At 34.6% G+C, this 23,256-nt stretch overlaps 1 protein-coding gene across 2 annotated transcripts; it reads right to left on the reverse strand.

Moving 5' to 3' along the window:
• Positions 1-869: 869 nt before the first annotated feature.
• On the reverse strand, positions 870-20,261 carry LOC138328647 (WD repeat-containing protein 3-like). Of its 2 annotated transcripts, none has more exons than XM_069275484.1 (26): positions 20,179-20,261; positions 16,582-16,809; positions 15,956-16,165; positions 15,031-15,149; positions 14,813-14,891; positions 14,269-14,367; positions 13,154-13,255; positions 12,807-12,908; positions 12,424-12,521; positions 11,987-12,122; positions 11,440-11,630; positions 10,681-10,774; positions 9,735-9,836; positions 9,217-9,305; positions 7,495-7,563; positions 7,009-7,081; positions 5,834-5,991; positions 5,305-5,416; positions 4,755-4,889; positions 4,480-4,530; positions 3,687-3,752; positions 2,866-2,958; positions 2,346-2,440; positions 1,953-2,081; positions 1,519-1,612; positions 870-1,206 (listed from the first exon to the last, which is right to left on the reverse strand). In XM_069275484.1, exons 2-26 carry the CDS (start codon positions 16,750-16,752, stop codon positions 1,060-1,062), a joined length of 2,814 nt encoding a protein of 937 aa, XP_069131585.1. In that variant the 5' UTR covers positions 16,753-16,809; positions 20,179-20,261; the 3' UTR covers positions 870-1,059. The 2 variants fall into 2 exon arrangements, with proteins under 2 accessions (XP_069131585.1, XP_069131587.1); XM_069275486.1 differs by having other exon boundaries at positions 16,582-16,771; positions 20,179-20,259.
• Positions 20,262-23,256: the final 2,995 nt, after the last annotated feature.

Genomic DNA, 23,256 nt, shown 5'->3' on the forward strand with positions numbered 1-23,256 from the left:
TGACTGGTACTATCACTTGAACTACAATGTCCTGTGAAAAAGTGGAATAGCAGCTTACTTGTAATGTTAGTCAACACATTACACATGCTAAATTGAACAACAGGTAATGACTTCTTTAGGAGGCCCAGAATAAGATATTGGTGAAAAGGACAATGTATTTCCCTTGGATACCTCCATTGCCAGTCTTAAAACTCGTCAAGTTCAAGCTCTTGCCTAGCCTAATCCATCTTTTTACTTAATTCTTCCCCAGTCATATCCCTCATGACAAGTGTTATTCTACCCTTGTCCACACAAAATCCCAGGGATGTAGCCTTTGTACTTTTGTGGTTTTTAAGTTATCCTGATGCTTGTCCACACAAAATCCCGGGGATGTAGCCTTCGTACTTTTGTGGTTTTTAAGTTATCCCGATGCTTGTCCACACAAAATCCTTTGGATATAGCCTTGGATGTTCCCTCAGACATGTCGGCGCTTATTGAGCATCTTTCTGTCTTCCAGTCAAAATAAATTCCCTCCTTTATCAAAATATTCCATATCCCGTGTTGCTTAGTTAAAAGACCTCACATATTTGTCACCTAAAAGACTTTACTAAGTTAGTATTGATCTTAAACAGTACAAACCTACAGAAGTTATGAAGCGTAATAAAGACTGCATGTGAAACTTCTTCGACAGGTTATAGCCAACTGAGACCTTTGCTTATTTTTTGTAAAGTATATCATTGAGCTCATTTCACCAACTTCCATATTCTCAACAGTGTTTGATCAATTAGTGGATCATCATCAACTCATTGACAAAGAATTCTTCAGTGTTGAAATTTCCTTCCTTCATCTTAGCGTGTTGCTGCACAACATAAAATAATGAAGCTGAATAGTAGAGTACACACATTTACTGACAGACATTTTTAAAATTGATTATTTTATTAGTCAATTTCACATGTATATATATCTCTGTGTGGTTCCAGCCAAGATATACAAAATTTCAACAGATGTATAATGTTCTTGATCTTCTTTATCAGCTGTGCCGTCAAGGTTTACCAATGTGATGTATCAGATCCAATTGAATCAGGATTTGATAGCTAGCATTACTTTCTGTTTCTTCTTCTTACTTTTCCGTTTCTGTGTAGCATCAGCGAAGAGCATGACCTCACCAGACTTATCCACATGTTGCTGTAGGAACTGTAGTCCACTCATATTGAATCCTATGCGGTCCTGTAACAGAACAAAGTATGATACAAGATGAATGACAAGTACTTGTTACAATTTTACATTGACTGAATCTGTCACCTTTGAAGGTAGGACAGGAGAATTTCAGCAAGGATGGGAGGATCCGAGATTTACAGAACAGACACATTATCATTGAATTAGTGTGATGATGCCATCAATGGATTTCTATGTTCAAGATATCAGAAACATGTCTCCTGTCTAATGGTCTATTGTAACAGGTATTAATGATTAACTACTAAAAGAGCATAATTTACACGGAAATGATTTTATGTTAATGACTTGGTTATGAGAAGGTACCCTGATCTGGTTAACTTTGGTCTGTGTGCTGCCCCGTAGTCTGTCAATAATAGGCATGAGGACAGGACTGGAAGTCACCTGGCCATGGTGTACCCTGTAAACACAGAATATATACTTAAAAGTTATTACCATGGCAAAAGTTATTGAAAGCTATTTTCATATGAGTTCAAAGGCAATAATCGATTTAAAAGAAATTGGCTGATTTAACAGCTGTTAAAGCCGAAAATTTTAATACTTCAATGAACCTTTTATAGTAGCTATCATGGGATTCTTAGAAAAAACGATTGCAAATCAAAATGCAAAGGTTCCATGTGCAATTTCAACACAATTAGAATTATAATTCAGAAAGATGGACAGAAAAGATGGGCAGACATCAAGAAGGACAAGTTTTCTTTAAAATTGCTATAACAATGACCGGTTCCAAGAACACCTACCTGAGTAAAAAGAAAAGGACCCGACAGATGAGCTCCACATGCCAGCCTTTCTCCAGGAACTTGTCTATGACTTTGATCAGGTCTATCACATAATTAAAGGGAAGCACCAGTAGACTTTCTTCTAGCTCACTACAACCGAAACGTCAAATCCATTGCAGACAAATCCAACCTTATCAAGACACACATTTCATTTCGCATTAATGTAATCTGTGTCAATAGACTTACTGCAACAAACATATCAATAAGTTATCTGTTATGAACAAGATCAAAAAACCTTTCCTGCTGCATCTCAGCAATTACAATTATTTTAAAGATCAAATATCTTTTTTTTCTGTATTAGAACACAAACTGTGTAACTAATACTAGATCATTAATCATCTATCATTCAATGACCTTGATTTGATCTTTTTGAGCACCTCCAACATGTACTTAAGGGGTGTGTCCACAGAGAAAGCCATCAACATCGGGTGAAGTGCAGGTGCAGGTAACTGTAACAGATATTATAATTGTCAAAGCAGGGTAACATCAAGAAACAATTGGAATAAAGCTCAACCTGTTTATAAAAACCAGCCAAGGGACCGAGAAAAATTGTCTTTATAGTATACCAAGTGGTCTTTATACACAGAGCAAAGCATATCAAAATTGACTATTTGGGACCCTGATAGAGTGGTCTTATAAAGAGGTGGTCTCTAATACAAGTTTGGCTGTACACGTTGTAAGGTGAGATAAAGGAACACACAATGATGATGGTGAATCATGACAACTTAACCTGAAGCTCATTATGTGCATGCATCACTGCTGCCAACATGGCAGCACTTGCTATTAGAATTGATACATATGGTAGAAGAGAGATAACTCCAACACAGACATAATAATTGCAACCATCTTGATTGTCAAGTGACAAGGGACTTGCCTGTTTTCCAGCTCTTTTACACTCCGCTGTATGTTGCTGTAATTTCTCTGTTTCTTCCTTATATAGTTCCAGGGCTTCCATCAGTCGCTCTGCCTGTTGTAACCGTGTATAGAAGTAATGATAAACTTCACCTCAATTTTTTTTTTTTTTAAATATTTACATATTGACAGATATCAAGCTTTGCACCAAGACTGTAATCAGGCCCAAATAATGGAATGTTAGCACCAAAATACGAGCTACCATATGTCAGTTAAACAATTAAATACTTTTGTTAAGATGCAACAGGTTTTAAGATCTGAACACAATTTGGTATCGTGTTATCTATCAGACCATGGGGGTTTTCTTTGGGTGGAATAAGTATGCAAATCCTCAGTAACCCTTTAGGGTGTGGAAAACCTCTAGTCTCACAATGCAGTGACTATTCAGAAACCACTTAACCTAACTATGTGAAGATGATTCACTGTTATCATACTAATATTAAAGCACACTCAAATTGTTGAGCAAATGCGAAAAACTGTAAATTATGATTTATTAGTGTTGATATAAAATACCCTTTTACAAAATTTAGCATTGTAAATGAATTAGTGCTTCAAAGACAGCACAGACAGTGCTAAAATATAACTACCTCTCACAAAAGAATATTTATAGTATACTAAGTCCAGAATTAGAATTCTTAAATAGAGTAAGAATCATAAGTTCTGAATAGAGTAAGTATTAAAAGTTGAGTAATATTTGCAATATGCTCAAATGCTTTTTTCCCCATTTACAAACATTTTACAGACACAGATCCGGATCAGCCTAATTAAGGTGCCATCACTTACCCCTTTGACAGTTTCCACAGTTTTCCGCCCAGCCATGGCTACTTCTGTGTTTGTCTCCCCTGGAACCTGTCACCAAGGCAACATAAATAGATTACAGAGCATGTATTGCACAATATATCACTGGGTAGGTCTTTGTTCTTGGTTTGAATGGGGGGAGTAGTGTAGCAGGATTTAATTGTACTTAGTGATAAGTCACCTTCTAGCTTTGTGCTAGATGGGAATTTCCCTTCAGCTCAGTCGTAGAGTGGCTGACCAGTTATTCTGTGGTTGCGAGTTCGAGTTCGGCTGGTGGCACACTACTCTCGCCTTGTTACACACATTATACATAAACCTGATTTGGAGACTCGCCTTGTTACACACATTATACATAAACCTGATTTGGAGACTAACACGTACAGAAAAACAATGAAATGACTCTCCGCTGTTTTCATATAATACGCAGGAAATCTTGCATATGTTTAGTGTTGTAACCTCATCTTAGGTCATCAGTATATATTTTCAAATGTTATTAGTTTTTTATTTTGCTGTGGAAAAGTGGAAAGGTAGAAGGCCTTCAAAGAATATTGCAATTAAAGTAAATACCCTAAAAATGTATCTCCACAGATGTATGTATACCTCACTTATAGTAATAGGTAATTCCATTCAACTTTTAAATTAGCAAAAGTTCATCTTTATGAATTTGTTTCGACATAGAAATCGCTAAACTTAGTAGCCACGATAGACAGTTGATTTACAGTACGTATGTAATGTACATTCACACATCAATCATCAATTGTACACTGGCGACACTTACAACAGGTTCCCCTGTCTGCCCGACACTCTCCTCGTACTCCTTCTCCCGTTCCTGTAAAATTAAGGAAAGTCCATTATTTATCGTCACAAACCATTTTCTTGTTTCTGAGTTGATAAATTTCTGGTAGGAACCATTTATCAAAGTTACTACCTGGAAATTGTTCTACACCACAGACCGATTAATAGATTTTATTTCATTTTTTAAATTTTTTTTTTTTTTAATAAATAATGCTTCCTGTGAATTATGTGTTATTCCCATAAAACCATCAGACCTACCATTTCTCTTTCGTCCTCTAATACAAGTGGTTCGCGTGTCTTCTCCCACATCCGTAATGACTTATCATGGGATCCTGTCACCAGAAAGTTTCCACTGGGGCTAGTGGTCATACACCAGACCTCAGCATGGTGGCCCTGTGTAAAACACACAAAAATCATTTACATTTTACACTTCACCAATGGGAACTCTGTATCTCATATCTAATTCTTTCTGACTCATTGATAATCTGGGAAAAGTACATATATAAATAGATTTTTTAGCAGGAAAATTCTAAATTTCTTTATCAGATTTGATAATGAAATTGCTCTTGGCCAACTTACTGTCTTATATTAGACTGTATCATCTTATTATAATAAGCTTTCTTAATATTATATAGATGTTGTGACAATAGCTAGGCCAAATTTGATAATATATCTATAGCATTCACAACATGAAAGTTTATTTACTATATATGTGAAGAGTACAGGGTAATTTGTTCAGTCCTTATCAACTTCATACTGCTTATAAATAAGTGTATGGACGCTTTAATAATTATATGGACATACCAACCTTTAGGGTTATAATGCTCTCAAAGTTGTCTGCGTCCCACTGTTTGATTGTACCATCTTTACCTCCAGTAAAGAACAGGTGTGTTCGTGGTATAAACTTAATGCACATGATGCTGTAAAATGTAGATTTTTAATATTTGAATTTTTAAAATACACATGATGCTGGAAATATAGATTCCAGTAAAAGTCATACACATGATACTGTAAAAGTAACCTTATCTCTATTACATTTCAAATTTACCATTACTCAGAATTATTGCAAAACAGTCAAAATATACAGTGAGTAAATAATTCTCTCAGGAATGAAAAATTTGAAATCTAACACAGTCCCAGAGAAAGAACACAACTTGTAAAGTTCTAATTTCATTATAAAGTTAAATAACTGAAAGACAGAAGCTTCTTTGTTTTCTATATTTGATAACTTAAAGTCTAAAAAAATATGAAACGTTCCAATAGATGGTACAGGTAAGATTCATTTTGCATCACCACAAAAGAATAATCTACCTTTATATAATACTAAATTATCTCACCTGTCATCGTGAGCGAAGATTGACTTGTGGCAGTCCCCGAAATCCAGACCCCAGATCTTGGCATTTCGGTCAGCTGAGCCAGTGACCAGTAGTGTGGAGTCTGTAGAGATGTCCAGACACAGGACCGGCAGCTTGTGTCCATAAAGGGACAGGAAAAACTGTAACAGGATATAGATATCATACATAACACAGGGACAGGAAAAACTGTAACAGTATATAGATATCATACATAACACAGGGACAGGAAAACTGTAACAGGATATAGATATCATACATACATAACACAGGGACAGGAAAAACTGTAACAGGATATAGATATCATACATAATACAGGGGCAGGAAAACTGTAACAGGATATAGATATCATACATAACACAGGGACAGGAAAAACTGTAACAGTATATAGATATCATACATAACACAGGGGCAAGAAAACTAACAGGATATATAGATATCATACATACATACACACAGGGACAGGAAAACTGTAACAAGATATAGATATCATACATAACACAGGGACAGGAAAAACTGTAACAGGATGTAGTCAGTTATTTATAACAAAGACCTTTTGACTGTTTCTAATGACAATTTGACCTACTAGTTAATTTGCATTAATAATGAGGTTTTTGTTGAGAGGTTTTTGTATACTTACCGGTAATGATGATGAATAAGACCTTGACCTATCTACTACATATAAACAAGAGGCTTAAAGGGTCTTAACGGTCATCTGACAACCTCAGCAACAGTCTTAAAGAAAACTTTTTAGATATGGTGTCATGGTGGCCATCTTGGATTAAGAGTCAACCCAAAAAATAACAACACTTGGGGAAGACCATATCAGGACCTGAAAACTAACATCGCTTAGCTGGGACCATGTCAGGATCATTTCATACAAGTTTCAGCTAAATCACACTGGTAGAACTTGAGAAGAAGTTCAAAATGTGTTTTCTAGATGGCAGCTGTGGTTGCCATCTTGGATTTTGGATAGACCCAAATAATAACAACACGTGGTCGGGACCATGTCAGGGTCATTTTTTATGCAAGTTTTAGCTTAAATCGCACTGGTAGTACTCGAGAAGAAGTTCAAAATGTGAAAAGTTTATACACAGTGGACGGCGCACATAGATGGACAAAACATGATGACTATAGGTCATCCTGACCCAATAACTAACCTTGAGTGTATCCATAAAGAAGACCTTGACTGTGTTGTCTAACAAAGAGACTGCTATCAGTCTGTTGTCTGGGCTGAAATTATATATCAATATTACTCAGTAAGTCATTCATAGAAATATCAAATTTAATTGGTTAGCTAAAAGTAAATACCATCAAACCTTATACAAATAGATATGAAGCTTTCTGAACTTATCTCTACATATACCTGTATATAGATGGAGAAACAAAGCAATGGTGACTGTTATCATTTCAACAGGCTAGATCTCCAACTTAGATTTTTGTCTTGAACATTTTTGATATTGTGACAGAAAGTATAAAATAACTTGATTAAAACATACCTATTGTTGAAAAAATCCAAAAAACAAGGGATAAGGCACCAGTAATTTGAGTTTATCTATGCCTTCTCCCAAAAGGCTTAAAGTAGCTGCATGTACGTGTGCTGATAAAAATAAACATTGTTCCATGGTCACATAACTTTTGATTACCTGCATTGAACTGCCAGAATATCCTCATCCATACGTAATGTACGGGAATGCTCTAGACTTAACCGCTTACTGAAATACAGATGACAATCTTTACACACAATACAATTACATACTCTACACATGCTCTAGACTTAACCGCTTACTGAAATACAGATGACAATATTTACACACAATACAATTACATACTCTACACATGCTCTAGACTTAACCGCTTACTGAAATACAGATGACAATATTTATACACAATACAATTACATACTCTACACATGCTCTAGACTTAACCGCTTACTGAAATACAGATGACAATATTTATAGTCACAATACAATTACATACTCTACACATTCTCTAGACTAGACTTAACCGCTTACTGAAATACAGATGACAATATTTATAGTCACAATACAATTACATACTCTACACATGCTCTAGACTTAACCGCTTACTGAAATACAGATGACAATATTTATAGTCACAATACAATTACATACTCTACACATTCACTCTTTGTTTATCTCACTATTAAGTCAATAAATATGATTTAGTACATCACATGATAATTACTAGGAATGCGATTGGATAACAGCCATGGTCTAATTTACGACAGTCCCTGTCCTTCTCGACTACGGGAGACTATACCTGACTACGGGAACTATACCAAAGTATAGTCCCCCGGGAATGAGCACGCGACCAAATATATGACGTCATAATGAATGTCATGTGACGTACTAAATCTATTATGGCCCTTTCCCTCCGGAACAGTTCTCCTATAGTGTTGTCTGGCGAGGTATAGTCCCCTCGTCTTCGACTCGGGGACTATACCTCGCCAGACAACACTATAGGAGAACAGTTCCCTCTGGAAAGGGCCATAATAGAATATTAATATGCATAATATGAACACTGTACACATACCAGAGCTGATATGTAAGTAATGTAACAAATGCAATCCATAACCACTGAAAAGTAGGTCAGATAAGAATATACACCAAATAAGGTATTCACACTAGTGTTAGAGTGTTTTGAGTAGTTCTAGACAAAAGTTGCTTTACTCCACTGGTATGGGCTATGGTTCGGCATACAAGGCGTCCAACCACAATTTGTAATGGCGAACAGCGAACAAGTTGGAACATTTCACACATATTTCACCACAATGTAATTTTCTGGGATATTACAATAACGCCATTTACTATAACGTTAATTAGAACTAGTGCATCTCTGATATATGTGCAAATATTAATGCACTCTTAAACTGAATTGTCCCTTTAAAAGTAGCCTTCGCCATCGTTTAGGTATATGAAGACATAATCATGTTAACTCTACAGCTCTATGTGGAAGTCTATCACATTTCAGACCAATCTGCTGACTACTTCTCATTGATGTAAAAATCTTTTACTATCTTACAATTTTGTTCAATTTTCTATATAAACTAAAGCTTTGGCCAAGTCGTAATTGTTAACATAAATTCCTAATTTGTAAAACATGTTTGGGGATAAAATCAATAACAAGTGATGTTTGTAAGAAGCCACTCGAACCTCTTAGGAACTGATTAGAGTCATCATTATAAACTTAATGTACATTTTACATACCAAATATAATCTTTGGTTATTGCGTATATATCTAACAAAACTATGAAATTTAGCAAAATGTGACATGCAACGCTACTGTTTTGGAGGCATGGCTTTATCCATTGTTAATCATCAGAGGTAAAGATGTGAAGTACTCACCTTGTACTAGCCTCATTCTTATCATTACTAACGAGCTCAAAGTTCCAGAACTTGACTTGTTGATCAGCACTACCTGATACTATTCCTCTCTGTGTAGGATAAAACAGATTCACAACATGTTCAAAGAGGAAAGAATCGGGACAGTAGTAACATTATCATGTGTTTCAAATAAAAATTCATTTAGTGCATATTTAGTGGATTTCATTGTTACTAAGCAGAGTTTGAGGAACATAAATGAATGATATTTTTTATTACAAGCATGAAGACTGTGGCCTTGACCTTTGAATTTGACTTACTTCAATATTCTTCTGTTCAGATTATAGAAAAGGACAGTTACATTGACCTTTAACCTGACTGTCGCCTATTTCTGTAACTAAATTAGTAAAGACACTCTGACCTTGACCTTTTACTTTGACTGATCTTCAATCATATATGAAGTAAGAACACTGTGACCTTGACATTTGACATTATCTGACGTTCACGTTGATAAATTAATATGGACGTGGTTATGATTTTACCTTGTCTGGAGTCATGGCTAGAGACCACACCTCTTTACTGTGGGCGTCTATACTCTCCTGTAGAGCTCCACTAGCGATGTCAAATATCTGTAGTTTACCACTCTATAACACACACACATTTAACATACATTTTAATTATATTTTAAAGTAACTGATATACAGCAATACACGGTTATAACGAACATCTGGGGACCAATGAAATTACTTAATTATAATCATGGTTTGTTATACATATACCAAAGACATCTAGTAACAATGAGTTTGTTGTAGTTGTGTTCCTTATAAACATGTTTCACTGTAAACAAATTCTGACAAAATAATTCATACCTGTTCTGCATGTTAAAGTGATACAACTCTTTCTTTTTGTTTCAGTAATCAAAGATTTATTAGGAGACTATCTTTATAGAGAGCATCTTTTCCATTATTGATACAGAAGGTACATTTCTCTGTATTGCCGACTCTACGAAATTATGTGTATACACTATATCAACAAAGACATTAAACAAATTATCAAAGTATCATAAGCTGGAAGTAACTTTATGGTCACACAGCAAACATACAAGGACTTTTAAAAATTATGTCTAGATCAATCTGATTGAAATACAGATCCTTATAACCATTCCATTCAATAGAGGATCTGACAACATCCCATAAGGGGTCATGTTTGGATGACCTTTGTACCATGTGTACTTCAGCTCCAATGCATTTTCTACACATTGCTACATCAATTTGACAGCTTTTTCAAACAATTTCATCCCACATTCAAGATTCTGGAAGCAGCAATTTGATTGACCATTTCCAAAGGTCACCTGAACGTGACCCTAATGGGATGTTGTCAGATCCTCTTATCCAAAGCAATGATAACAAGGATCTGATTTTAATCAGATTGTGTCTGGATGGGTGTAATCACTACACCACCGAAGTCTCAGCCTCAACCTCTAGTTACCTTGGTGCCTATGATGATGTGTCTGTCGCCGGGGGCAAAGGTCGAACACAGGGCATAACTACAGGGCATGGTCCTGATACATTGCAACGTTGATCTATAATTATAGAAAAGTAATTCATGTCAGGATTTCAAGGAAATAAGCAGCTTCAAAAATCATTGATCTGCAGTCACAGACACAAAACCATAATATTAGCAATGAAACAAGCTTTAATAGAAACAGTCTTCAAAGTAACAACAATAAATCATCATTAAAAAACCTTTATTAAAATTAAGTCCAAATGAACAGTAAATTGATATCTTGTAATGTTGACCCAACTAATGTCAGTCCCCTAGAAATCAAACTTAAGATTTGCATCATCATAATTACACATCACATTAGCCAAATCTTCTAAAGTCTAGCCAGAACTTGTAAAATATTTGATATGCTCTAAATTTCTACCATTCTCAGTAGCTAATACAATGTCATATGGAAGTCTATATTAATAATATCTGCTCAATTCTTTGTTTTTTTCATTTTTAGAAACACTCAGTCAATGTTGCGCTTATAATCCAGAGCGGTGTCCCAAGGCCACTATTCTTCTTGTAATTATCAAGTATATCAAATAATAACATTTCAAAAATTATTTCCATATCTGATATAAAAATAAGAACCAATGATTGGGCCAATATGGCAGAATAACACCATATTAACCTTGACAAAGGTCCATAATTGATAAATATACGACTGTTTAAAGGTACTATTACCCATTCAGTTCTTACCTGTTCCAGATTTTGGCTGCCTCACCACTGGCCGAGAGGATAGCAGTGTTGTCGGAGCTAAAACTGACCGTCCTCACATCTGTGCGATGGCCTAGAAGGGTGATGCTCTTCATGTTCTCAGCCTCACACTTTTTCACATCAATGTTACAGGAACAGGTCTGGAGGGAGTTGTTATTTAATACTGCCACCATCTGCAATATGACAAAATCATCTACTGAAATCTACACCAAACAGAATACATCTTCTGAAATCTACTTACTTTGGCCCATTACCTTGATTTTTAAAACATCTGTTCTCACGTTGACCAATGACCTTGACTTTGATACCACCTATTCTCACTCTGACCTATGATGTTGGTCCCAATAAAACTTATTATCACCAAACTTATGACCTTAATTTTGATACCATCTATTCTAAGTTTCTCACCTATGACGTTGGTCCCAATATCTGTAACAACTAATTCTCACTTTTACCTATGACCTTGTTCCAATTCCACCTATATACTCACTTTGACCTATGACCCTAGACCCATGCCACCTATACTTACTTTAGCCTGTGGTCCCTCCTCTAATACCACGTCCACTGAGACTACCTTTGAGGACATCTTGACACTTGTAATCTTCTGTATCTCGTCCTGAAGTGTGAGTTCTGCTGTCTTGGTCTCCCCCTCTTCTCCATCAGACCTATTAAAGACACACACCATTATATCTTTGGGGACATTTTATAATCAGTCATGCTATTTTATGCAGACTTACGTAAACACTTTTATCAGTCCTAAACTCTAACTTCATTCTCAGTCTAATTACACCTGTAAAGCATAGGTCATATTACTGTTGATACTATGTATTTAGTGGTTTTCTACAGATTTTATCAAACTCTTTCAAGATTCACCATCTCTTTCTTATCCTCCAATTACATTTATTAAGGAAAACAAGTCAAGGAATGAAACTGCATGGAATAAAAGACAATTAAATATTTACTTACTTTGACTTTTTGTTGAGTTTTTTCTGTCGTTTACTCTGTCGTTTACTCAGTTCCTGTTCTGATGGAAGTTTAAACACCTCCACAGAAGAATCATTGCCCTTAATACAAAACAGTAACAACCTCAAAACAACATTTATAGCTCATATACTAGTTCAACTAGTCAAACCTTGTTAACTCAGACTCATGAATTAAAGACTTAACAACCAAAAAGGTTGGTGACAAGAAAAAGGTTAGTAAAGATCTTAGTGGGCATGGAATGAAACAACCTAAAATTGTTGTAACAATGCATACAACAGAAACATGTCAGATGAAACTAATCTCATCTTATTCCATGAAATTGTCCCATGTTATTCTGTGTACTGATCAGAGAAAACCATACTCACATGACAAAGAAGAACGCTATCTGATCCATCTGTTGTCATAGAAACCACACGGTCACGGCCTTGTCTCATGATGGAGCCAACTTTTGTACAGCGGAGGATAGTCTGAAATCCAGCAATACGATACTCAATAGGGGTAGGAGAGGCAACCCCTTTTTTCATATTATTAAATAGTGTATAATTAAGGAATATCATGACATGGTGAAGGAGCTTCTATTTACTGGGATCAATCTATTTTTATTGACATAACCATCAATACATATGTTATATTGTAATGGAGGGAATTTCCTAATTTTACAATATTTTGATGAATGAAATTTGAATTGACAATATCTCTGTGTTATATTTACCATATCATCAGCATCCTCTGTTTCATCTTCACCATCAGAACCATCTGATGTCTGTAGTCGCCTCCGCTTGGTTGCAGGCTCAGCTTCAATCTGTTGGTCTGCCTAAACGATTACACATCAGTTAGAATTAATTATATATTGTGTACTAAATACATGTATTTAAGAAATCATAAAAACATACATCAAAACTTTGTCCTTATGAGATTAACACGTTATAAAGCTAGTATATTAATAATCCGAAATAAAAGGCCAAAATAAATTCAAAGTAAAATCAAAACTCATTTCTATTTCTATTTCCTTATGAGATTTAACACGTTATAAATTGTATATTAATAATCCGAAAATATAAAATTCAAAGTAAAATCAAAACTCATTTCTATTGAATAGGGACTTCTTCAGTCCAAATAACACTAACACAACATGTTCATCAACATCTTTGATTACTTTGTCCATATTCAAGATAACTAAACTTTTTTCATTTTAAATTAATCTGTCAATAAAGATTGTAGATTATATCTGATGAATTTATATGTAACTAGAACACAGGCGTCTGCTTCTGGTTTGATAAGAAATATAATAACCTACCCCTAATACATGAACAAGGTGAGACACTCCGATACTTCAACCGTGGAACGGAATTGGAACTCTTAAGTGAGCAGTTGCAAGAAGCAATTTGATTGGTCAATTAATTTGATTAACCAATCAGATTGCAACTTGCAAAACTGCTTGCTTGAAAGATCAACTTCCGTTCCATAGTTGATGCATCGTCCGCTACTTGGATGCTTTGTGTCCCGTTTCATATTAAACACCGTAACTTCGCGACAAAAAACTGGCATACATTGCAAAAAGAGGATTCTTAATTAAGGTATGTTGATTAAATGAGCGGACACTTAATATTTTCGTCAAATTTGGTCCAATTTCAAAGTGAATTGGAGCCTAACCTCAACTTCCGGTTCATGGAGTGTCTCACCTTGTTCATATAGTAGGGGTAGGACATTGTATTTTTCCAAAACCAGATGCAGACGCTTGTGACTAGAATGACCTTATCTCTATGATTAACCTGTGGTTTCAGTTTCACACAAGTTGATACATTTAATACTGGCGTTGTAAGGTACCTCTTGTGTGATGTAGTTGATATCCCACACACGTAACTCACTGTCACCTGATCCTGTAACCATCCTATGGCCATCACGTGTGATCATAAAGTCATATATCTGTAACAGTCACGATAAATAACAAAATAATCCTGCATCAAAGTCTTTCAGATGTTTGGTAAATATGATCATTTTGATTATTATGTAGCTTGATTTCCCTTTTATATTCCATCTTAACATATTACACAGTTAGCTCCCTTGCGGGTAGGTATCCATTGTAACATCATTATTTTGTGGGCACAATTCACATCGTTTTCTCTGAAAAATATGACCTTACACTCACAAACACATGACGTCAAAATCAATATGTACATGCAAGACGTCAAAATTAATATGTACATGCAAGGGAAGATAACTCAGTAATATGCAAATACAGAATATTTCAAAAATAAAATTTTTTGATGTTTCATTTAACAAATATGACCTTGATATTTCATCGGTCAAAGATGGTATATATGACAAACTGTACAGAAAGATTAATGTTTTTATAATCTCTATAACCTACCTCTGTCCGATGTCCAACCACAGTATGGAAGCAGTGCTGGGTGTCCAGGTCCCAGAACTTTACAAATGTGTCCTTTGAACTGGAAAGGTAACATTCAAATTTAGTTATATTGAAAACTTTAAATGCATGTCAAGTCAACGAAAATTCTCTTACAACCAACAAGAAAAGATGATCTTATCTGATGTCACTTTTTATTAGTTACAAATACATGTAATTACCTGGTGACCAGCACATTATTATGTGGGAGAAATCTGGCTTGGGTGACCATGCCCTTGTGACCTTTGAGTCTGTAGAGACCGCTCTCACTGACGATATCCCATACAATAACGTCGGTATCCTGTGAAGATTAACACAATACAAACTTTTTATAAAAAAACTCTCATTTTAAAAGATGAAATACGGTAATAAAACTATATGTCTTTCTTAGCTCTAAATAGTCCTACTTTTGCTATTTCTTCAACATGTTAAGAGACTATATTAATTCACCACCAAGTAACCATGGCAAAACTTTCTACTATTTGAAGTACTATTCATGGGCATCTTAATGACATACTGGTTTACCTTTACAAATGTTTTGACCCATTTACCTTTGATAGACACATTTACCTTTGACATACACATTAACCTTTGACATACACATTTACCTTTGACATACATATTGACCTTTGACATACACATTAAAGATGCTCAAACGCCGACATAGCATAAATGATATTTATTATTCGAACAATAATTGGTGTTTAATCGTGTATATATATGTCTAATTAACACAAAGAATAATATAAAATAATCCGTTTTGCCTTTGGTGCATGCGCAAACATTATTTCATTCCATATAGGATATAGTGCCACGGAATTTTTTCGGGATGCAATCAGTTATTTTTCATAACTCTTGAAGTAAAATTTGAAGCTCAAACTTTCCAATGGTGTAAAGTAAGTAACTTTTGTAACTGAAGAAAAATACGAAATCGTCTGCTCCTGTTTTTGATAGTGAAAAAATACCATTTGTCAACGGTGGAGCATCTTTAACCTTTGACATACACATTAACCTTTGACATACACATTTACTATTGACATACATATTAACCTTTGACATATACATTTACCATTGATATACATATTTCCCAATGACATACACATTTACCTTTGCCCCCGACACCAGATGAAGCCCCTTAGCATCGTACTGTAAGGCTGTCACGGTAGACTTGTGGCCGCTGAAGTTTATGGTTGCCTCCCCTGATGATATATCAAATATACGAACCATACCATCATTGTACCCGACGGCCATGTGTCGTCGGTCTGGAGAACGAGCTATCTTTGTCACTTCATGTTTCTCCCCTTTAAGTGTTATCAACTGTAATATCAAATGTGCTGCATAAGTACCAATGTCCATGAGAAAAAGCACAGTAATTGTTTGTGATGTTTCAATAACAATAACATTCTTCAGTGAACTTGTAATAAATGATCTATAGATAAATTACATAGAGTATATATCTATTGGTTGTGTCTAAGTTAATTCTTCATAAAATTGTATAATCATGTGAAATTCAAAGTTCTTGAGGTACTCTTTTTTCATAAAATTATTTGCTGTTGTATCAACTAATCGGAAGTGACATTAATTTGTTTTTAATTACGAGATGATAACAACATTTTTTGATAATATTTTTTTTATGCCAAACAAGATTGAATTATTTTTTCTTAGTGGTTTACCAGGTAACATTACATTACATGTAAATTACATGTAAGAGAAGAAGAAATATGAGTGTTTACCTTTTCACCTGTGCGCACATCCCAAATAATGACATCTTCACATACACCTACAGCACAGTGTCGTCCTCTCATTCCTTTCAGTTCCATAAACACAACATTTGATTTTTGACCTGCCACCAGGCCGAATACAGCATCTTGTACATAGCGCAGATACTGTTTTGTCAAACCCATCCTCTGTTGTTATATCCAGCTTTCAGAGGAATAAAACATTACGAGCTTCTTGAATTCCTGTCAAGTGTAAAACACCTATTTATTTTTTTTTTCAAGTGTAAAACACCTATATTTTTATTTTTTTAATTTTATCACAATGCCTAATTATACTGACAGGGACTTGACAAACCCAATGTCTCAGAATTAAATTTGAGGGGTCACACTTAATAACGACAACAAACGACAACAAACGACAAGAAACGACAACAAACGACAACACGTTAAATATAAGGAAAAGTTAGTGACAACACAAGATATTTTATTCAGTACATTAAAATGAATATTTCTTCCAAGTTTTATGAAGATTGGAGCAAAAATGAAGGAATTAGAGCGATTTGAATATTCTGAAATCGGCCGCTGGTCAACGATAAATCGAGTGACAAGAGGTTTGCTGTGACGGTATACCGACAACACGTTGTAACATTGAAAATGTTTTAAAAACCTAACGACAACAGAAGATATGTGATTTGTCATACTATAATACATCTATGTACAAAATTTCATTAAGATTGGAATAAAAATGAAGACTTTATACCTGTTTTAATGTTACGAGATCAGCGACTGGTCAGGTTTACTACCGACAACAGATCGACGACTCACACACGCCTGTACACGCGTGTGTACGAGTGCATAGGGTCTCGATACTGTTTGTCTAAGCCATTATTGTGTAAACATCATTATAGTCGGTGTAGAACTCTAGGCCATACTCAATACACGAGTATGTTTCCAGACCCTACGTGACGCTACCCAAATTGGAACACTTTTTGAAGATAATTGTAAAAAAATGGAACACCTCCTAAATAAAATTTGATTAATAAATGTCCAGGCATGATAAAAAATATTTGAATTCATTTAAAGAAAATTCAAACATATTTTAGTTTATTCAGGGCACATGTCTTTCAAAAATATTCCATTCAGCATTTATTTTTCTCATTTTAGAATATATGGTGTTTTTAGGGTTGTCGCACGATGTCGTTTCCTTGAGTTTTTCAAAATTTCATTATTTTCATTTTTAAATACAGATAATAAGCAACTGGAAAGAAAATGACGTATTAAAATTGTCACAGTTATTAGTCAGCACCTTATTTTTTGTTCATGACTGTTATTGTTAGTTTAGATTGCAAACTGAAAATTCTGTATCACATATTTTTAAAAGTGTTTCATTTTGGGTAGCGTTCCAAATTGGGTAGCGTCACGTTAGTTTTTGCGTGTGTGTATTTTTAGCTGCGTATATATTTTTTTATATTAATTCACTTTTTTATTTACGCGGTAACTTTGACTTTATTTAATACGTTTTATTTGAAAGATTAAGTTTTAATATCTTGAATGTCTTGCGGGCACACAAGATTTCGCTTGTGTATCGTAAGTTTTAATTTCGGGAAGCGTACAAATATTACGTTTATTTAACACTTTTTATTACTGAACTTACATATTTTATTTATTGAATGATTTTTACTGACACATACATACGTGTAATTCATTTGAAAAGTATTAGAAGATCAACGAATTTTAACTGTTGAAACATCTTGAATCCCGTCCTGCGGGCACACAAGATATTTCGCTAAGACATTTTTTTTCTGTTTAGACGGACCGTTCAATTCTGTTCATTTCCACGCACACGTTTTCGTGTATCCGGTTTTTTCGCGATGGCTGCAGTTTTTGGAGTTAGCATTCCATTAGTGGAAGATATAAGTTCCTTTTTCTGCTTCACAAGTTTCAAAAACTTGTGCACTTTCCGTTGTCTTTCTACAACGGGCAGTTCTCTCCAAAATACTGAACTTATTTTTAAATGTTGCGCATGCGGAGCTAATTCGTACTCTCCTATTCCGTGAAGCGATCTGCGCACGTGGTTGTACTGCGTGTTTTTATATATGTGCTCTAATCGTTTTATCAAATCTGGAACTTTCGAAATTTTCCAGTCACCAACAAGCTTTATGATGTGATTCATTGATTCGCAATTGTTGTTTTTCCAGCCTTTGGGTATATGGGGCCATAAGATAACATATGGGAAGTATATATACACACCATATGTTTACATAACAATAAATACAATCGCGAACTGTAATCACATTGATAATATCCACACGTGTGTGCTTCTTCTATGTAGTATGCAAGCCGTCGGTCCACTGAGAATTTCAATGACTGTTACTCATTCAAATCTTCATCAATAGTCATTACAATTGACATGAATTACTTTCTTTAGATATAGGTTACATATATTATTATTTGCGGTAACGTTACTGCATAATTTCGTAAAATAGTTTGTGTTGTTGGTCGGATCTAGATCTGTACATGTAAGCTTGGCTTACACACATGTATACACTCTGCGTCTCTTCATATTTGAAATCGTCATTACTCCGGTATTTTTACTCCAATCTTAATGAAATTTTGTATAGAGATGCATTATGGTATGACAAACAACATATCTTATGTTGTCGTTAGGTTTTTGTAATTTTTTTAATGCTATGATGTGTTGTCGGTAATACTGAACATACACACTCGCGATATAAACCTGACCAGTCGCCGATCTCGTAACATTAAAACAGATATAAAGTCTTCATTTTTATTCCAATCTTAATGAAATTTTGTACATAGATACATTATAGTATGACAAATAACACATCTTTTGTTGTCGTTACGGCAAACCTCTTGTCACTTGATCTATCGTTGACCAGCAGCCGATTTCAGAATATTCAAATCGCTCTAATTCCTTCATTTTTGCACCAATCTTCATAAAACTTGGTAGAAATATTCATTTTAATGTACTGAATAACATATCTTGTGTTGTCACTAACTTTTCCTTGTATTTAACGTGTTGTCGTTTGTTGTCGTTTGTTGTCGTTTGTTGTCGTTATTAAGTGTGACCGAATTTGAGGATCACATTGAGATCGTTTAGAATGTTGAAAAGACCATCATAATCTAAAATGATTTAGATCTGACAGTATAACTGAGTTTATGGTTGGATTATCGACTTCAATATTGCCATAATTTAATTTATTAATTAGTTGAAATTGGACAGTTGGAAGGTGTCAAGCCCTTGTGTTTTTCTAAAAACAAATGATATTAGACAAAATCATTCTTTATTAGAAGATGCATCGACCATCCATGTCCTAATTACCCATCTACAAAGACCTTCAAATATAGGCATAAAAGATTTTGTATTTTGTATAAATTTGTACAAAAAACACCACTGTACGTCTTCTGTCTATAACTAGGACGCTTGAAAGTTAAAAACGTGTTGTTATGCTATGGATTTTCTGACAATATGTGTTTCATTTAAAACTATACATTATGAAGATAAAATTCGCTTCAAGACAAATGAAATTGTGCCCAAGCTATTTAGGAAATCGATAAAATCAGTAAAAATATTTGAAGCAAAATATTTACCAATTTTCCTTGCTACACGTGCATCCATTATCATGTCCACGGAAAGCTTGAATTGGACAGAAAAGCGTGTGTATCTTTTATTGACGCAGATTGACGGAAGGATATTCTAAATATTCACTACAAATCCGAGTCCGTTAAATATATCCGGATTGTAAACTAACCGTGTAGCAGACGATTTTTTAAGCATAAAATACAGTTGGTAGTAGACTAAAGGTTACACATTGTGCACACGGTGTGAACTACGAGTGGACACGGAGTGCACGAGGTTTAGACTACAGGTAGACACGGAGTGCACGAGGTTTAGACTACAGGTAGACACGGAGTGCACAAGATTTAGACTACAGGTAGACACGGAGTGAACTACGTGTGAACACGGTGTCCACTACAGGTGGACATCGTGTCCAGGTAATATGTCCACTACATTCAGACAACAGACAAACTAGATGATGTGTTACAGAGATATGAGAAAATATCTATTTATTCTGCAGTATATATGGACTTTGACAGATAGAAATATATATTGCGATCAGAAAACATACATGTAAAATTTATTGCAACATAAAACTGCCCTTAATTACTAGAAACCATTCGCACGGTAATGTTTATTTGAATTGCTACATATATAAGTAAAATGTATCAATACATATCATCATTCAATTTAATTTATAAATCAAAACTTTTAGTAGAAGTTATAAAAGCAAATTAACTGCGTAGCAAATTAACTGCGTACAGGTTGTTACGGTAAACCACGTACTGGTTATGTCTCATCAATAGATCGTTCAAGTCCGCATTTTCCCAGTAAAACCTTTTTTCTTGCTAGTGATATATAGTTTAAACATTGACTTTTTATCTTATAAATCTTACTTTTGATAGTTCGAACCAAGGACGTAGATGAAATTCTTGTAAGAACACATAAAGTGATGAACCTTACGTGAAGTAAGATTTTCAGTGTTCCAAGAGATATTTTGATCAGCATTTTTTTTTTATAGCAAGGACATATATAATAAACATAAACAGATTAAGTCCTTCATAAAATGTTTAACTTTGTATGCATCGAATATTGTTTTCAAAACGACAAGGTGTGCGAAATAGTTTTAAGTCCTGCCAAATGTGTATACGTGTGCATTTGCTTCATGGAACCTGGTGCATTGCAAAGCATTGGAAATATGAAAAATCGTCCACAGACGTTAAAAGACGACATTAGAAATTGCATTCTATTGTGTCAACCGATTAAGGAACCTGTAAGCACTGGCTTAAGAAAGTAAAATTTAGTATTGGGCATGTGGCTGCTTGCTAGCATCAACACTGATCAAAGGACGGTTAACAAAAATGTAGGTCACATGCCTGATGATAAATTAAACAGAGTCAAAATAAAGTCAACTTCTGTCCATTTAAACTGTAAATACATAGTTGTTGATTAGATTATGAATTTGGCACAAATTGTTTTAATTTTAGGAAGCTGATATTTTGACAATATCCTGTTTACAAACCACGTGAGTTACGTTGGTAAACAAATAGATACTTGATTCATACATGTATGTAGTACTATATATAATTGTACGCTGAAAAAGACTGCACTGCTCGAAAGGTAGACACCTAAGCTAGGACTTGCAGCTTGCCATGGTTACACTTGGACTTCACTCTGTTCCATCAACACACCACGGGTATATGATAATTCAAATTACCTAACATTGGTCAGACTGGGGGCTGAGGCCATTTAATTGGCTCCCTTCAATATGTTCAGTCAGGTGTATCACAGCTAAACAACACTGTATACGTTACCTTAATCCCATACCCAAGAAAAAGAAGTCCATTCATAGCATGCTGTACCTTAGGTGGCATCCTCTATACATATATACATTGTACTCATCGTACAAATACGTACAGTTTTAAAACGATGCTCGTCAATAGGGATATGTATTTCAACTGGTTGTTGCACTTTAATTAATTTGATAATGAAGCTTTATATCAAGGATTTTTAAGTGAGATCTCTATATACGTCCTTGTTTATATATTAAAATAAAAAAAAAATAAAAAAAAAAAAAAATAATCAAAATACGTGTATTATTGGGAAATGCATGGTTGTGACTGACATGCTTGATTAACACGTTGTACAGCTCCCGTCATCTCCACAACACGGCTGCCTGTCATGACAATAATTATAATTGAGGTGTATTCGTCATCACTTACTGTGTTTTCCCAGCTAGTTTTTACCTCATCCCAATTGCAATCTACCCCCCAGAATACGGTGTACGGTGTACCCAGGCTTTCCAGCATGTATGTACATGTATCTATTGTGATTTTAACGAAAAAGAAACTGAATCACATTTTTTATGCGACTGTGCCTTTTACAATGAAGAACGGCAAAGACTTTTTAACAGATCTAATAGTATTAATAATGACTTTTTAAAGTATAGTTCTGATGAAGTTTTATTTCTTGATGTCAAACAGTGAAATGCAGTCTATTTTAGCTAGTTCTATATTCAGATTTTTAAAGAAAAGACGTTCAATTTCTTTTTAGTTACATGTACATATTATCAAAGCTATAACGTGTACTACATCGAATGTTTATATTTTTAACAGTGTCTTGTAAGTCATTTAGACTGGACATTTTAATTCAAATATATTTTATTGTATGTTTGAAAAATGTGTGACACGTACTCTAATAAAATAAATTATTATTATTATATATCTAATAAGAATGGTATTTTATGTGTTTCAAATTCATAAACCTATATGATTTTTAAACGGTAAAGTATATTTGTTTGTCTTAACAAACTTCCATTGTAACAATTTCTAAAAATCACATGTACAAAAATAATACTGCCCCATTCTCATGAAGCCGTGCAAACACAGAAGGCAACGATTCTGCCCTCTGGCTATATCTATCGATGGTCACCGTGAGGTACCTATATAGGAGATTTCAGAAAAGATGGCGTGACGTCACAGAAAGTTTACATCCGGGTCCTCAAAGGTACAAACACAATATGGCGACTTATAAAAACAATAACAGATACGTACATCACTGCTACAAAATCGATACTGTGACAAAAGTATACACTTTCATACTTGCAAATT

This window comes from Argopecten irradians, chromosome 1 (genome assembly GCF_041381155.1).
Source record: "Argopecten irradians isolate NY chromosome 1, Ai_NY, whole genome shotgun sequence".
NCBI classification, from domain to species: Eukaryota; Metazoa; Mollusca; class Bivalvia; order Pectinida; family Pectinidae; genus Argopecten; species Argopecten irradians.

Excerpts from the sequence above, each read along its gene's own strand:
- LOC138328647 (XM_069275484.1), bottom strand. The coding sequence starts at position 16,752 with ATGGGTTTGACAAAACAGTATCTGCGCTATGTACAAGATGCTGTATTC. Across the intron at positions 11,631-11,986 it reads AGGAGGGACCACAGGCTAAA|ATGGTGGCAGTATTAAATAA; the intron begins GTAAGTATAGGT and ends GTCATATTGCAG. Across the intron at positions 2,959-3,686 it reads CTGTGGAAACTGTCAAAGGG|GCAGAGCGACTGATGGAAGC; the intron begins GTAAGTGATGGC and ends CGGTTACAACAG.